Genomic DNA, 18,768 nt, shown 5'->3' with positions numbered 1-18,768 from the left:
TTCATGCTCTGGAATTATATATTCAGTTGCAAGTACACAGCCATCCTCTTTATTTTGAGAAGGAAGCTGTTTCTTTTTTTTAAAAAAAAAAATCTAGGGTTTTTTTTTTTTTATAGAAAAACTTAGTAGAATGGTAACTAAGCACTCAAAAATCTGATATGCTATCCCATGTGTGTAAGTGTCTTACTCAAGAAGTAGTCACATTGATTTGTATGGGACTATTCCTGATGTAAAATACTGTTCAGCATGAGGAAAGGTAGCAGACTCTGTCCAAAAAGGAAGCTCAATATTTTTTTAAAAGTATATCCAGTGCTCAGAGAAGGTATGATTTGGACTTTTTAAAGACAGATTTAGGATAGGGTACCTGGAAAATATGAAATAAACAGGCTTCTATTTAAGAGACGGACAAACAAAATATAAATAAATATCAGCTATATTCAGTGATAGTAGCACCTTGTTCTTAAGGTTTCCATGTCAATTCCCATTATAAGACCCTGTGTTCTGTTGATTATAACTTTGCTAGGCTTTAACCATTTGAGCTGAAATTTTCCATGCCAGGTGTCTGCCTCAGGCTGAACTTTTTTGAAAAATTTCAGCCAAAACGGTTCAGGGTTTTCCAGTAATGTGTAGCAAAACTGTTGTTTGGCCCATGTTAAAACAATTCTGGTGACCTTTCCTTTGAAAAAACTTTAGTGCCCACCATGCTTTGGAACAGGGACTTAATTTGGCACAGGAGGTGACCTTTGAGTCAGAGATGTGCCTTTTGCCATTCATGAAAATCCACCCAAAAAAATTTGGCCTAGTTATAAATCTTTGAAAAATTGCACTTCACACATTCTCAGTAGAGACTTAGCTATGTCTTACACTGCACTTTTGTTGGCAAAGCTTTTGTCATTTAGAGGAGTGGGGGAAAAAACACCCCGGACCAACAAAGATGCCAGTGTGGACAGCGCTATGTTGGCAGGAGAGAGTCTCCTGCCAACATAACTACCACCGCTCTTTGGGGGTGGTTTAATGGTGCTGGTGGGAGAGCTCTCTTCTGCCAGCATAGAGAGGCTACACAAGAGACCTTGCAGCAGCGCAGCTTTAAGGTCTGTAGTGTAGATACAGCTTTAGATTTTAGCAGCCAAATTCCACAAAGATTCTGTCTACACTGCGCATACTTCATCCTGGAGCTGAACAGGATTTTCCCTGCAATTGCAGCTCTGGATTGCTGTGGGCTGTGCCCTGTCTGGGCACCTGAACAGAAAGCAGGGAGACTCTCTTCTGTGCTCCATTTATCCCTTGCTGGACCCAGAGAGCATGGAAGAGGAAGCTGCCTGATTCCATTGCCTTGAGGAAAAAAGCCGGACTGGGGTAGTGACAAGTGGAAGGAGAGGGAGACTGGGAATTGGGGTGAGAAGAGACTGGGAATTGGAGCTGGGAGCAGAGACTGTGACTGTCTGGGCAAGGAGACTGGGATAGAAATGGGGATGACTGGGAGGCAGAAGGTGAGGATAAAAAGCTGGAGGGGGACTGGACTTGAAAACTGGTGGGTTGGGGAGAAGAAGGTGAGGCAGGAGTCTGACATTGGAGGCGGGGTGATGGGAGAGAACGGAGACAGCTTGGGCAAAGAGACTGGGACAAGGGGCTGGGGGAAACAATACTACTGAGATTGGATGAGGAGCCCAAGGATGGAGACTGGGAGCCAGTGAAGATGAGGCATGTGGGTGAGGAGGCTAGGGTGAGGTTTGAGACACAGATCAGATGAGGAGCCAGGACGGGGGAAGTTGGACTAGCTAGGCAAAAAGAGTAGGGGTAAGGATCCAGGGCAGTTAGGAGGGAACTGGGAATGGCTGGGCAAGGTGACTGGGACTGGATAAGGGTGGAGACAAGGGCTTGCTGGGAAAGAGGTGGGTCTGCGATGAGAAGACTGAGGGCAGTGGAGACTGGAACTGGTTAGGTGAGGAAAAAGATTGGAATGAGGAGTCTGGAGTGGGGGAGAGACAGGATAGGGACAGGTTCAAAGGGATGTATCAGAAAGGGATCAAGCTTGGGGGTATGTGCAGAAGAGCCTGTGCCCACTAGAGACTCTCCCTGCCATAGTCTGCAATGGAACCCAGGCTTCCTAAGTCTCACCATTCCTTTGCTATTGGCAAATATATTTGAAACCTACTGGCAGAGTGTCCCTTCCTCTTCTACTGCTGGTCCACATATAGGATGACACTACTATTGCTGTCAGTTACTTAGCTCAAGTGGGAGAGGCCTGTGTGGTAGAACAAAAGGTTCCAACCCTGCTGATGAATTGTGCGGGTGTAAATTGATGGATGTGGAACTCACAGGCCTATTGTGAAAATTAATTCATTAATATTTGTGAAAGACTTAGATACTGTGGTGATGAGTGCTATAGAAAAGTACATGTGGAGTTCAATAATTCTGTCTTAAGAGAAGGGTTTGGATACAGTTCAGTAAATGAGGCATGGATGGGACCAAATATTAAACAAAGAAAACAAAATATTTGATAGCTGCTCATTGAGTGAGCACAATCAGTTCTGTGCATGGAATGATATAGCCCTATAGAAAAATAGCATGTGGACATTAGAGATGGTTGAAACATTTCCAACTAAACATTTTTTGACAAAAAATGCTTTTAGTTGTAGCCAAAATGTTTAATGGAAATGTATTTATTTCAGTGAAATTTTCAATGGTAGGGTTTCTGGACTCTGCGGTGAGGGTGAGAGAGAGAGGCCCAAATCAAAAACTTGACCTTTTTCATCTGAAAACAGATGTTTCAGCACAATTCCATTTCACAAAAATTTCCATTCCAGTGCTGAACAAAGACAAAATTTGAAACCTCAAAAAGTTGCCACAAAATTCAGTTGTTGTTCTCTGGCCAGCTCTAGTGGTCATCTAATTAAAGACTGTATAGCAATACATATGCACAAGGGGGCTGAATTAAGTTTGCAAAGCAATTTTATTTTCTAACTTTAGAGTGCTTTTCTTTGCAATATTAATAATGTTCTTTCAACATAGGTTTTGGGTGTAATATATTCTGTTACTATAACTATCCAGGAAAACACTGTTTAAAGGTTTACAACATGTGTGAAAGAAAGAAAGAAAAATATTTTGCTAGATATAAGTTATATGGATATTGGGAAATCTATATTTTAGCAAAGGGAACTGCCATATAAAATGTCTTAAGTTGCTGAACACCAGTTACTCCCATTGAAGTCAGTAGGTGATCATCAGCTCTCAGAATTTGTTCCTAATTCAAAAGATTAAAATTAGTTTGTCATAATCTAGTATAATTATACAAGAATGGGGAAAACACTGCAAACATTACAAGTTATCTATTTTGTGTGAAATATTTTACAAATAATATACAGTAGAACCTAAGAGTTACAAACTGACTGGTCAACCACATACCTCATTTGGAACTGGAAGTACACAATCAAGCAGTAGCAGAGACCCAAAAAAAAAGCAAATACAGGTAAATGTAAATTATAAAAAATAAAGGGAAAGTTAAAGTTTGACAAGGTAAGAGAACTGTTTCTGTGCTTGTTTCATTTAAAGTTAAAATGAGATTTTTCTTCTGCATAGTAAAATTTCAAAGCTGTTTTAAGTCAAAGTTCAGTTGAACATTTTTAAAAGAACAATCATAATGTTCAGAGTTTCAAACATTTCAGAGTTATGAACAATCTCCATTCCCAGGGTCTTTATAACTCTGAGGTTCTTCTGTATAATGTTATGAAGAGAGACCGTATTTTAAAGTTTAAGAACAAAGGGGCAAAGTTATGGTTTTAGCGTTTAACTTTCACTTTGTATTTCCAACTTTTAAACATTAGTTTATCCACCCTTATCATTGCATTAATGGTTGGGGGGAGGGGTTGCATGGAAAATCCTTGTTTTTGAGTTTTGTTTTTTAAAAATTAATATGGGTAGTGCAACTTGTTAAACCAAATTGATCCAGGTTAAAACACTTACATAGCCTGAATGCTGCTGTCCTTATCTGTGAGCCATCCATAAATGGAGCTAATCCTTAACCCAGCTGTCCTTCACCAATGACTACTGAATCCAGGCCTCCCAAAACAACTCACCTGAAATTTTGAACCATCCTGATATTTTTTAAGATGGTTTTGAGTCTGTACCTCTTTTTGTTCAGTTGGCTGATTTCAAGCAGTCATAACTTTAAACCTAGTGTGCTGATATTTTTCAAATGTGACTTGGCTTTTAAGTTACAGTTAGGTGTACAAAACAAGGGAAGCCTGTAGAAATTAATTCAGTGGGTTTTTTTAAGGTTGTGAAAACTTAAAGTTGGTAAATGCATCCAGAACTGGAAGGATCTTAACAAAACTTTCCCTGAAAAATGGATAGCAGAAGTCTTCTGTAGATGTGTAAAATTTGCAGACACACACATTAATTTTACTGAGGTTCTCTCTTAAATCTCACAACTTCTGAACAGAGAGATATACTAAAGTTTTGAAGAAAATTCTTCTTTGGGCTAAGAACAAAAATCAAGAATTTCATCCTAAAGCAGGGGTTCTCAACCTTTTTCTTTCTGAGGCCCCCTCAACAGGATATAAAAACTCCACGGCCCACCTGTGCTACAATAACTGGTTTTCTGCATATAAAAGCCAGGGCCAGCGTTAGGGGATAGCAAGCAGAGAAATTGCCTGGGGCCTCATGCCACGGGGCGCCCATGAAACTATATTGCTCAGGCTTTGGCTTCAGCCCTGGGTGGTTGGTCTCAGGGTTCATCCTCATGTGGTGGGGGTTCGACTTTCTACCCTGGGCCTCAGCAAATCTAATGCTGGCCCTGCTTGGTGGCCCCCCCCGAAACCTGATCGCAGCCCCCCAGGGGGCCTCGGACCCCCTGGTTCAGAACCACTGTCCTAAAGGGTATTGTTTTCAGAAAGTTATCAATACCTGAAAAGAAGTGCTTAGAAAAAATGTCTCCTCAGTCATAACTATGGCATTAATATACTTTAATCTTATTTACATCTATTGTTAACTTCAAAGGATTCCTTGTAGCTGTGTACTATATGACTATAATAGAAATTTTAAAGTGAAGGTAGCTGTGATTTTGTGGATGACTTATAGAGCTATGAGTCAGAAGATCTATGCTGTGTTCCCAACTTAGACTCAATGTGCAATCTTAAACAGGATATTTTTATGACTGCTTGTTAGGGATGCTCTACTCACTGCTGGGTGACACCTCCTGGCGATTCCAGGGATTTGTTCCACCCAGTTGCTGCTCTCTTCCTGCTCACAGAGTCACGGTACGGCTGCTTCGTGACTTGATCCTCCAGCCAGGTCACACTGTGATTTCCCCTTTCAAGGGAGTCTTTCCAAGTCTCTCCACACAAGCAGTATCAGGCAGTCCTCACACCCACTGCCCTGACTATGTCACTCCCACAGTGACTCAGGCAGTCTTCCCATTTACTGCCTCTAGCAATACCACTTCGCAGTAGTTGGTAGGGAAACCCAGGCCCATCCTCTACTCCAAGTTCCAGTCCAGGGCCCTAAAGAGAGCAGTTAAGGTCTGGGACTTCACCAACCATACAACTCTCTTTCCTGAACTATTTCCTACTGTGCTTCTTTAAGCTCCTCCATCAGCCTTTCTAGTCGGACCCTTCTCTCTTAGAGTTACTAAGTAAACGCTTCCTTGTGGATTCCTATCTCCCTTTCCTGTTCCATTACCTCAGAGAGAGAAACTGCAGGCTTCCTCCTTACCACCTCCCACTGATGCCAGCCTCTTGGCTTTATAGAAGCCCCACCTGTTCTCTCACAGGTGAGCTTCTTTCTAATTAGCACCCTCCACTCAGCCTACATCTCCCCCATTTGCAGCTTAATTGGCTGATTGCCCCCCCCCAGCCTAATTCAGTTCTTTCAGGCCAGTGTGGGGAGCACATCCCAACTAAAACAGGAAGCCTGCCAAACAGGCAGTGGTGCCACTGGACAATTAAGGTGCTGACAGAGCACTCAAAGAAGACAAGGCCATTGCAGAGATTCTTTGCATCAGTCTTCATTGCAGAGGATATGGGGGAGATCTCCACACCCAAACCATTCTTTTTAGGTAACAGATCTAAGGAACTGTACCAGGTTGAGGTATCAGCAGAGGAGGTTTTGGAACAAAATTGATAAATGAAGCCGTAATAAGTCATCAGATGGTATTCACCCAAGCATTTTGAAGGAACTCAAATATGAAATAGCAGAACTACTAACTGTGTTATGTACCCTATCACTTAAACCATCCTCTGTACCAGATGACTGGAGGGTAGCTAATATAACGTCAATTTTTTAAAAAGGCTCCCGAGGTGATCTGGCATTTACAGGTGGTAAACCTGAAGTAATTCAGTACCCCAGGCAAATTGTTTGAAACTATAGTAAAGAACAGATTTATCAGATACATAGATAAATGTGATGTGTTGGGGAAGAGTCATGCCTTACCAATCTATTAGAATTCTTTGAGGGTGTTTGAAGTCTTTGAAGCATGTTGACAAGGGTGATCCAGTCAATATAATGTATTTTGACTTTCAGAAGTCTTTGACAAAGTCCCTTACCAAAGACTCTTAAGCAAAGTAAGCAATCATGGGATAAGAGGGAAGGTCCTCTCACAGATCAGTAACTGGTTAAAAGATAGGAAACAAAGGGTAGGAATAAATGGTCAGTTTTCACCAGGGAAAGTGGTAAATAGCAGGGTCCCCCAACGATCTGTACTGGGACCTTCACTGTTCAACATACTCATAAATGATCTGGAAAAGGGGGTCAACAGTGAAGTGACAAAATTTGTAGACAATACAAAATTACTTAAAATAGTTAAGTTCAAAGCTAACTGTTACAAAGGGATTTCACAAAGCTGGGTGACTGGGCAACAAAATGGCAGATGAAATTCAGTGTTGATAAGTGCAAAGTAAGCACACTGGAAAACATAATTCAAACTATACATACAAACTTATAGGGTGTAAATTAACTGTTACCACACAAGAAAGTGATCTTCATACTTGTATCATGGATAGCTCTCTGAAAACATCTGCTCAGTGTTTAGTGGCACTCAAAAAAGCTAGCAGAATGCTAAGAATCATTAGGAAAGGTATAGATAATAAAACAGAAAAATATAATACCACTGTATAAACCCATGCCCACACCTTAAATACTGCATGCAGTTCTGGTTGCCCCATCTCAGAAAAGGTATATTAGAATTGGAAAAGGTACAGAAAAAAGGCAACAAAATAATTAGGAGTACAGAACAGTTTCCATACAAGCAGAGATTAAAAAGACGGGGACTGTTCATTTTAGAAAAGAGACAATGAAGAAGGGATATGATAGAGATCTATACAATTGTGAATGGTATGGAGAAAGTGAATAAGGAAGTGTTATTTATCCCTTCACAAGACCTAGGAGTCACCCAATGAAATTAACAGGCAGCAGATTTAAAACATAAAGGAAGTACTTCTTCACACAATATACAAATTGTGGAACTTGTTGCCATGGGCCAGAAGTATAACCAGGCTCAAAAGAGAATTAGATAAGTTCAAGATGGATAGGTCCACCAATGACTATTAGCCAGAATGGTCAGGGCTGCAACCCCATGCTCCGGGTATCCCTAAACCTTCAACTGCCAGAAGCTGGGACTGGATGACAGAAGATGGATCACTCAACATTTCCCTGTTTTGTTCATTTCCTCTGAAGCATCTGGCACTGGCCACTGTCAGAACACAAGATACTGGGCCAGAAGAACCATTGGTCTGACCCAGTATGGCCATTCATATATGACTCTGTGCTTTGGTTATTCTGTAGGTCAAATGGGGCTAATGATCAGCCAGCCTTCTCAAGTACTTTGAGATCTATGGAAGCACTACAGCAGCAAAAACAACATATGTTTTAGGGCGGTTGATTAATCGCAGTTAACTTACATGATTAACTCAAAAAAATTAATCATAGTTTTAAACAATAGAATGCCAATTGAAATTTATTAAATATTTTGGATATTTTTCTACATTTTCATATTTATTTATTTCTATTTGTAATTGAAATCAAAGTGTATATTATTTTTTATTACAAATATCTGCACCGTAAAAATGATAAACAAAAGAAATAGTATTTTTCAGTTCACCTTATACAAGTACTATAGTGCAATCTTTGTCGTGAAAGTGCAATTTACAAATGTAGATTTTTTTTTGTTACAAAACCTGTACTCAAAAACAAAACAATTTAAAACTTCAGAGCCTTCAAGTCCATTCAGTCCTACTTCTAGTTCAGCCAATCGCTAAGACAAACAAGTTTGTTTACATTTACAGGAGATAATGCTGCCCTCTTCTTATTTACCAGAAAGTGAGAACAGGTATTTGCATGGCACTTTTGTAGCTGGCATTGCAAGGTATTTACGTGTCAGATATGCTAAACATTCGTATGCCCCTTCATGCTTTGGCCATCATTCAAGAGGACATACTTGCATGCTGATGATGCTCATTAAAAAAGTATGCATTAATTAAATTTGTGACTGAACTCCTTGGGGGAGAATTGTATGGTCCCTGCTCTGTTTTACCCGCATTCTGCCATATATTTCATGTTATAGCAGTCTCAGATGATGACCCAGCATATATTGTTCATTTTAAGAACACTTTCACTGCAGATTTCACAAAACACAAAGAAGGTACCAATGTGAGATTTCTAAAGATAGCAACAGCGCTCCGCCCAAGGGTTAAAAATCTGAAGTTCCTTCCAAAATCTGAGAGGGACGAGGTGTGGAGGATACTTTCAGAAATCTTAAAAGAGCAACACTCCGATGTGGAAACTACAGAACCCAAATCACCAAAAAAGAAAATCAACCTTCTGCTGGTGGCATCTGACTCAGATAATGAAAATGAACATGCATTGGTCTGCAGTGCTTTGGATTGTTATCGAGCAGAACCCATCGTCAGCATGAATACATGTCTCCTGGAATGGTGGTTGAAGCATGAAGGGACATATGAATGTTTAGTGCATTTAGTATGTAAATATCTTGTGACGCCTGCTACAACAGTGCCATGAGAATGCCTGTTTTCACTTTCTGGTGACATAAATAAGAGGAGGGCAGCATTATTTCCTGCAAATGTAAACAAACTTGTCTGTCTGAGCGATTGGCTGAACAAGAAGTAGGACTGAGTGGGCTTGCAGGCTCTAAAATTGTACATTGTTTTATTTTTGAATGCAGTTATTTTTGTACATAATTCTACATTCGTAAGTTCAACTTTCATGATAAAGAGATTGCACTACAGTACTTGTATTAGGTGAATTGAAAAATAATATTTCTTTTGTTTTTTACAGTGCAAATACTTGTAATAAAAATAAATAGAAAGTGAGCACTGTTGACTTTGTATTCTGTGTTGTAATTGAAATCAGTATATTTGAAAATGTAGAAAACATCCACAAATATTTAAATAAATAATATTCTGTTGTTGTTTAACAGTGAGATTAATTGCACGATTAATGGTGATTAACTTTTTTAATTGCTTGACAGCCCTAATATGTTTTATTATTTCTATATGCTTGTTGAATCATACTTATCAAGAAGTAAAATATTACACCATACAAGTATAATAGAAATATAAAAATAAGAGTGCAAATTCTATTCTTAATTACACCAGTGCAGTGCCACTAATATCAGCTTTGCACCAGTATAACTTGGAAGACTTGCCCCCACTGTTTAATCTGTTATGGGTTGAAAGCTAAGTATTGTCATGCTGAGTCACCACTGGATGAGAGACCTCCAAGAACATGTGGGTGCTGCAAGAAGGGCGTTGGTGCAACTCTTCCCTCTGAGTCAATCCACTGAATTATGATACCCCAGCACACTGAGGTGGGGGTGCGGGGGCAGAGGACAAAGCTATGCTGGTAGACATTTTAGGGTTTGGAAGAGCTGTAAATCAAAGTACTGAATACTTTTGGTCATTAAGTATCCCATAGCACTGAACACAAGTATGAATGTGTGAATCCTAGTATTGTGGCTAAAATTCCAATTTAGATGATAATATTGTGCTTACCTATATTGCCCCTTACAGTTTCAATTGAATATGGTATTTTTCACTACCTATCTTAAACTGTTGTTCAGTCTTGCTGCATGCTGTTACAGTTGCACTGCAGCTGAGATCCTTGTGAGTTTGTTTGTAAAGTGCTTTGGCATGAAAACTGTTTAGATATGAATACATTTAAATGTATTCATTTTATTTTTAAACAGATAGTGTCAGTGTGATGTGGTAAGGATACTTAGGCCAAGTTGTGGGACATATCTTCAGCTGGTGAAAATCATGTCACTCCATGGAAGTCAATGATGCTATGATGATTTATATCAGTTGAAGATCTAGCCTTGTATCTTCAATTGCACATGGAACTCACATTGGTATCTGTGGAAATTCTGCATTCATAGTTTGTGAGTCCTAAGTGATTTGAGGGAGCCCTGCAAGAGGCTGAGTAGTTGCATATATTATAAGAACAGTATTTGAATCATGAAAGTATGCGATAAGAGGGAAAAATAGGAGATTTACAAAGTATTTTTCCTCTGTTGTCTCTGCTTGTTAAAGAAACAACTCAAATACATTAAAGCCCTGATCCTGCAAAGACATATGCATGTGTTTAACTTTAAGCATGTGAGTAGTCCCATCACATGTACCATTGACTCCAGTGGGACTATCCACATGCGTAAGTCTTGCATCTACCTTAGGTCCTTATCCTCCAAATTAGAGATGCGCACCAGTGTTCAGACAGGTGGTACATATATATCCTAAATTGGATCTTTCCCACTACATGTTTAGTATAATAAACAAAACACCGTTTTAAAATATACAGAGAAAACACAATGGTATTTTTCTTTCTTTTTAGGAACCAAGGTTACATTCTGTGAGAAGAAATTTTTCACATCCTTCATCTGTGAGTTTGAAACCTCGATATACACGAAGCCCTCACTTTCATCCTAGGAAAGATTACAGAATGGAAGATACAATTCTCACTCCACCTTCCTCTACAGACTCTGTAAAATAGAATCTTAGATGTCTACTATGCTAATATGTCTAGCACACAGAGGGTATGTAATTTAGTAACTCTCAACATTTACTGAGTATGCCTAAGTTAAAATGCCCTATTTTTTTGTAAAAGGAATAAAAAGAAATCTTGCAGTTCATGTCAGCAAACACAAGATATGCAGGATAAAATCATGGTTTCCTTTATCAATTAATGCACATTTAGGTGACAGACTTGTAATTTGTGATATACAGACTATTGTATATGCACTATTTATTAAAGTAGTTTGAAAAACAGCATATTTGTATTACAGGAAAAATCTAAAATTCATTTTTGTATCAGATAAATTACAACAGACATTTTCAACATTTGAGCCATTTTCTTGTAGACTGACAGCATATACTTGATTTGGATACCAATTATTTTATTTTACATATTGTTATTTAAACATAACTGTATTTTTTCACGTCATGTATAGTTTGTGTAACTTTATTTTGTTGTTGTTGAAATCAAATCAGATAAGAATTCTTGCATAGGTGTAATTTTAGTTACTTTGTGATAAGAATTTTTAAGAATATAATTTGGACCATTTGTTTATAAGTCTATACCTTTATCTGAGGCTGACACTGTTCTTGAATACAGTAAACAATACATTCATGTTTATGGTATGATTTTTAGCTATAGAAAATGAACACGAATTTACTTAATACTTTATATTTTAAGACAACTGAAAACCTTCACCTGGCATTTAAGTATTAATATTTTTCTACTGTCTATGCAGGATTAAAAACTCATTGACTGACTATATCATGTGTTGAGATGGAAAACAATTTTCTCCTCAACCACAAGGACTTAATAATTTATTCCTTCTTTTTCCCCTTTGCCTTCCTTTTTAAGGATTCCATCTATATTATTAAATTTTAAATTCCTGATAGATTAAAACATGACTACTGTATTTAATATGAGTGCAAGCCATGGCTTATTGTTTATGTAGTACTGAAAGTCTTTATCTCTACCTTTCTTTTGTATGTAAAATGTTTTAAATTCTTTTTTACATTTTTGAACTGCTTGATAGTGACTTTCCAACTGCATTTGCAATATTCTGTTTTAGTTTATATCAGGTGAAGATCTTGCAGAGTGGGCATTATATATAGCAGTGGTAGATACATACACAGGTAGTATTCAGTCTTATTTAAAATCCAGCAGTCAGTGGTTTTCTTTTATATTGTGCTGGGCCTGATTCGGCTCTTTCTTATACTGGGTTAACTCCAGTTGATTGACATTGCTGTGAGAGGAGAGTCAGGCCCATAGCATATAATTTTATTTACTGTTTTAGTAACACTCCAAGACTAAATCAGTTTTGCACCATTGTTGAACAGAAACAAGATCACACGTAAATATGATTTATACCTCTTGTAAAAAATGTTTGTGATAACCCAACAACTGTCATTTTTAAACAGTTTATGTCAAAATGTAAATATAACTTGGGATCTTGAGGATATCAGCTCATTGTTTTGGGGCAGATCTTCAGCTAGATTAAATTGTCATAGCTCCATTGAGACAATCTACACCAGTGAGCATCTACCCAGTTATTTTTATATTTGGTTTAGGTTTTAGAATTTATCTCAATAGATATGTTATAGACATTTTGGCACATCCTAAAACTGCTTCATCTATGTGGAAGCATTTACTCAGTTGTAAATATTTTGTAAGTAAAGGTAGCCAGGAAAGGTCTTGTGTTCTGTTATTACAGCTTTATTTCTAATATCATGAAACAACATATATATCAATTTGACCCATGTTTTCAGTATGAGTTATAAATTCTGCTTTCAAGAATTCAGTTTTAGTTTGTTCTTTGTTCTACTAAAACATTTTTATTACAATATTTTTTAAATTATAGAGGTCCAAAAAGTAAATTTGTTATGCAGTAATGTGTTCAACAATTTTGGTTTACAGCTGAAGTCTTTCGATCTGATTTCTCAAAGGTGCACAAATATTGTGCAGTTGTTGATATGTATATCAGGTAAAGGGTATCTAAAAAGCCCAAATATTCACACATTTATTATTTCCATTTATAGGAACAGATTTGATTTTAGACTATAAATATTAACTTTTGGTTTTATTTTCTTCAGAAACATAAGGGGGAAAATAATATGTGAAATAACTAACGGTAGTCTGATAATTTTATTAGTAATGCAAAAAAAAAAAGATGGCACAATATCTATTTTGAAAAATCTCTCTCATACTCAATCTGAGTGACTATGCATTTATTTTATAAATAACGTAACATGTTCTTAGTGCTACAGAGGCAGATGCAGTATCTCATCTAAAGATCAAGCTATTAACTATAGTATTAACTGTCATTTTTTTAAATTGAAGTAGTTGATTTCTTTTGTAAGTGTCAGTTAATTTTCTGATGTGAGGGAAAGGTTGAATTGATATGTCATTTAAAGTGTTATAATACAGACTGGCAAAATTGATTCTTTCTTTTGTGCTTTAGTTATAAGAATCCCAGTTTGAAGAGTAAAAACCAAATAGGTATATTAAAGTTTCAAAATTCAGCAATTGAAAATGTGTTCTTGTTTGACCACACTCTAATTCTTGTACTTGAAAAATATTCCAGCTTTAATTATTTGGTCAAATACAGAATGCAATTATATGAACATTAAATAATATAAATCTAAGGTAAATAAAATGATGGGATGAGCTACTGTGAGCTGCTATATAAGGGACTCAGAATTCATAAAAACAAGAAATTGTAGTAGATATTAAATGAGATTTGTTTGTAAACAAAAAAATTAATTTCCCTCTTCTCCAGGCTGAAGTACAAAGGACTAAATCCTGAGGTCCTTACTTCAGTGGGAATTTTCTTAAATAAAAGTTAAGTAAGGACTTCAAAATTTGGCCCAAAGACACTTGTTCTGAAAAGTAAAAGTTAAACCTTCGTATTTATCATTTCATTTTACAATTTGGACTTTCTTTTGTATTGCTTCTTCTTTTGCCTTGGAAGAATGGCCCAGCTACACTGTGCACATCAACTACAGCCCACAGATTTCTACAAAAAAGTCTGCCGCCACCCTCTTCTTCAGTATGAAAGTGCAGTTTCCTGACGTACTGGGCTCTATCTGTGTGGTCTAGAACAGTGGTTCTCAAAGCCGGGCTGCCGCTTGTTCAGGGAAAGCCCCTGGCAGGCCGGACCGATTTGTTTACCTGACGCATCCGCAGGCTCAGCCGGTCGCGGCTCCCACTGGCTGCAGTTCGCCACTCCAGGCCAATGTGGGCTGCGGGAAGCGGCATGGGCCAAGGGAAGGGCTGGCCGCCCTTCCTGCAGCCCCCATTGTCCTGGAGCGGCGAACCGCGGCCAGTGGGAGCCGCGATCAGCCGAACCTGCTGACGCGGCAGGTAAACAAACTGGTCCTGCCCACCTGGGACTTTCCCTGAACAAGTGGCGGACTGTCTTTGAGAACCACTGGTCTAGAACAGATCAAGATACAGAGCATTGAATGCTGGGACCTCAAGCCTCCAAGAGCCATACATCATTTTTTTAAGATTAAGCCAAGATTTTTAATAAAATAGGAGGTTAAAATTAGGCTCCTAAAACTATATTTAGGATCCTGATTGATTTTCAAAAGCACTGAGCACTAAGCAGCTTCTGTTGACTTCAGTTGCAGCTGTTGGTGTTGGTAGCTCAGTGCTTTTGAAGATCAGACAGGTGACTAAATAGGCTCCTGTTCTTTAAATTCTTCTCTTAGGATGATTGCAACCTAATCCTTGTTATGCAAATTAGGTTCAACCCTCAGGCTTCTGATCAGTGGGGCCCTTCATTAGGCAAAGTTGGGACACCCCTGCCTTAAAATTCAACTCCCATATGTAGCTGTACTCTCAGCATGTTCCTCTTGTAGAAAATAATATACATTAAGAAAGAACTACCCCACTCCCTCTTTAAAAAATCTGTGAGTGTCATTATCTTGATACTTCCAGTGTAGTTTTTTTCTAATATTCATTCCTACCTTCCACCCCCGTTTGATGCTTTTCTATCCCATTCTCCCTGTTCTTGGAAATTCCATGCTTTTGTACAGAAGTCATACAGCTGCCTCTACATGCAGTGGTCCTGATTCTGCAATATAATATTTATGGGTGTAATTCTGTATCAACGAAGAGCTCTGTTGACACCTCTGAAGCTCTACACATGTGCATGGGAGGAGTCCTACCCAAATCAGATTGCAGGATCATTGCCTATACCAATACTATTCTTTGTCAAGATAATCAAATATGACAAATTTTCCTCCTTCTCTTCAGTATCTTCTCTTATCCACTGACAATCTTTGACCTTGAAGTCAAATTAATTTTCTGACTTAGCCACCCAGTTTGTATTTTCGTTATGCTAGAAAGCTAGCTTTCAGAGCACTACTAACAACTGATACTGACTGAATTTTGTATTCTAGATAGTTATGTGGCAAAATGCTAGTGTGAACATTTGCTGTAGGGAACACTGGAAAATCATATTTACCATAGATTCTGACTGACAGAAAAATTACATCTGAACTGATATCAATGATTATCATAGCTCCTGAACATTTTTTATGCATTAGATCAAGGAATGTCATAATGTTAAGTAAAGTAGATTTTCCTCTATTTGGATAGTAAATACCTGTTTCAAAGGTTAGAAATAGCATTAACACAAAATATTAATCTTTCTTGAGAACTAGCAAACAATTCATTTTCATCATAAAACAATTTAATTTGCCATTTTAATGTGATTTTTTTGTATTTAAGGTATTTTAAAATGCATTTCCAAAATAGGTTGCATTAAGACAACAATTTTCTGTGTCCTACACAATTTTTTTACCATTATGTTAATGAACAAACTGCATTCCAATAACAATTTAGTAAACGCTAACAGAACACATGGCTTTACCTGTATGTTAGCATAGTTTTAAAATGTTGGAAGTTTCAAGGATGCGCCTTTATTGTAAGATAGGTTTGTAGAAATGTGTTAAAGGTAAAGTAGTGCAGTAATTTCAGCTCACCTGGATTAAAGCTTTCTTCACTTCATGACGGCTCTCTATTTAAGTGAAGAAAACAAACATTTAACAAGTCATTTTTTAAAGAAATGAAAAATATAATAAGGATGTCTCAATGATACATCTGTACACTCCTATCAGAAAACTAGAACCTGTTGTGCAAAAAAAAAAAAGTTTGAAATGTGGTAAGCACTTATCATGCTTGGCTAGCTGTACTGTGTAGCTCTCATTTTAAAGAAAATACAAAATAATTTATTTAATACATAGCAGAAAGGTACAGGTCTCTTGGCCTTCATGGACCTTTTGAGATATTAATATTTTTAAATATATTTAAAATGATAGCTTTAAGAGAGCCATACAGTATTACAGAGTATAAACAGAGCCATATATATTTTATACCATAACCTCTTTCCATCAAAATTAGCTGCAGTTAATAATAAATGTATACATTAAATATAAACAGAATGCTCTTTATGTGGTTCATAATAAAGGTTCTTGAGTATTTTGATTTTTGGAAATGGAAGCATGATAAAACTAAAGCTGACATGTGACATAACAGTTTAAGTTTTGTCTTATATTAGTATGCAGGATTTTAGCTAATCGGATGAATGTTTGCTTTGATAATGTATTCCAGGTGCATTTAATCTGGTTACTGCAGCCTTGTTCAGTAAGGTGCTGTTGATGTACAGAAATAAATGTTTAAACAATAAATTCATAGACCTTAAGATTTTAGTAAACCTGTTACCATTTAGAATAGTAAAACAAACATCTAATTTTGTGTTAAAACTGTACATGTGAAATACAGTCATAAAAAACAAGTTTCTGTAGTTTGTAACTTCTAATAAAACTCTGTTTTTGTAACTAAAAGGTTAATTCAAATAAATTTTCCTGTATTTACTGCTCATGGTGTAACTTATTTTTGATCAAGTAGACTAGAATAGTGTAAATGATAAATATAAACATTTATATTTATCAGGGAATTGTTTAAAAAATGAATTTGTAAACTTGTACAATGAGTCTACTGCTTTACTGTCACTTAAACAGAGTTATGTTTTCATATGTGTTAGATTAATTACACTATCTGTTTAGGAAATTAGGTTAAAATAGCATCCAGGTGGAGGAATAGAAAGACTTTTCTTGCCCAAACCATCATCCTCAATGGGCCCATGTTCAAGTTTCCCTCTCTCAGGGTCCCTTAGCAGCCTATCAGTTTCTTCACACAACTAGGAGGGAGATTATGGATTAGGGGATATTCCAGAAAAGGATGAGACACAGAACAAAATAAGTAGAATTTGCCAAACCAAGTAACTTGTAAATGGTATATTCTGTTCTCTGAAAAATAATCTTCAAGTATGTGTCAGTGTGGCTCCCACTATAGGTGTGCATGATCCTCATGTTTTCAGGGTTGAGCATGTAAAGGCATAAAGGGTGGAGCAGTTGCTGTTCTCCCTCTGTTCCCGCTTATTGCCCATGACAGTAAAATTGAACCTGGACTGTGTCCAACGCACTACTGTTTTTGAGCTTCAGACTCAAACTTTTTGTGAAGAACTTTTCTTCACCTTCTTATGAATTTGTTTGTTATTCTTTTTTCTTGGCTGTTCCTATATATATATAAATAAAAGATGGAGGAGATACCCCCACCAAACTGCTTTACTGCAGGGCGAGCAACTTCATATCAGCTGCTGGCAATAGTAGACTCTAACCCACAATACTGAAACCTTGTTCTTCATGCGATGGTCTTATGCCCTTAATCAATGTACACAGCAGATGTCTTTCCTGCCTCTGGGAAGGACACATCCCTGACAAGTGTTCCATCCACTGCTTATTCTCAACCTGAACCTGAAAATTGAGATATGGGAGTCTCAAATTACATCTTGGAGCAATTGTCAGGAACTCAGCTGGCTCTGGGCACAGTTGCGTGGCAACTCAATGAGCTTGACTGGGCCAATAAGCTCAAGCTAAGTGACTGTGCTCCCTGATTGGACAGAAGAGCCAGCAAATAATCATTTAAGCCTTGTAGCAACAGCAGCTGCTCAATATGTTCTACACCTCACCTGTGCCAGACCTGCTTCCTGTACTGGTCTTTGCTCCAATCTGCACCTGTTCCTGCTTCAGCCCTAGTCTCTACCTTGGTCTGCACACCCTGGCTCTGAGCACAACTCCGGTTTTGTTCTGAATCCTGCCTCTGACCATTGGCTTGTCTCCTGACCACAACTCTGGTTCTGCTTTCCAGCTCTGCTCTGACCAGTAGGTATAATGCCTGTTCCAACAACTAGGTCACACCACCTACACCCCCAGTGTGTGTAACAACAATCCATGACAGGTTTCAGAGTAACAGCCGTGTTAGTCTGTCTTTGCAAAAAGAAAAGGAGTACTTGTGGCACCTTAGAGACTAACCAATTTATTTGAACATGAGCTTTCGTGGGCTACAGCTCACTTCATCGGATGCATACCGTGGAAACTGCAGTAGACATTATATACACACAGAGACCATGAAACAATACCCCCTCCCATCCCACTGTCCTGCTGGTAATAGCTTATCTAAAGTGATCATCAAGTTGGGCCATTTCCAGCACAAATCCAGGTTTTCTCACCCTCCGCCCGCCCCCCCCCCCCACACACACACACAAACTCACTCTCCTGCTGGTAATAGCCCATCCAAAGTGACCGCTCTCTTCACAATGTGTATGAATATCAAGGTGGGTCATTTCCAGCACAAATCCAGGTTCTCTCACTCCCTCACCTTTTTGGAGGGGGGTGAGGGAGT

The 18,768-nt window shown here is 38.0% G+C and overlaps 1 protein-coding gene across 1 annotated transcript in view; it reads left to right on the top strand.

Annotated features, from left to right (window-relative positions):
* Positions 1 to 10,998, top strand: part of BOLL (boule homolog, RNA binding protein) — a gene marked incomplete at its 3' end in the record, with an annotated part of 80,780 nt that extends 69,782 nt beyond the window's left edge. Inside the window, exon 11 of the mRNA XM_084643493.1 lies at positions 10,840 to 10,998. Coding sequence (XP_084499619.1) covers positions 10,840 to 10,998 — 159 coding nt within the window. The remainder of the gene's footprint in view (positions 1 to 10,839) is intronic.
* Positions 10,999 to 18,768: the final 7,770 nt, after the last annotated feature.

This window comes from Lepidochelys olivacea, assembly GCF_965140295.1.
Source record: "Lepidochelys olivacea isolate rLepOli2 genome assembly, chromosome: 11".
NCBI classification, from domain to species: domain Eukaryota; kingdom Metazoa; phylum Chordata; order Testudines; family Cheloniidae; genus Lepidochelys; species Lepidochelys olivacea.
Note: the sequence above shows the minus strand (reverse complement) of the source record. Positions and strands in the feature narration are given on the sequence as shown.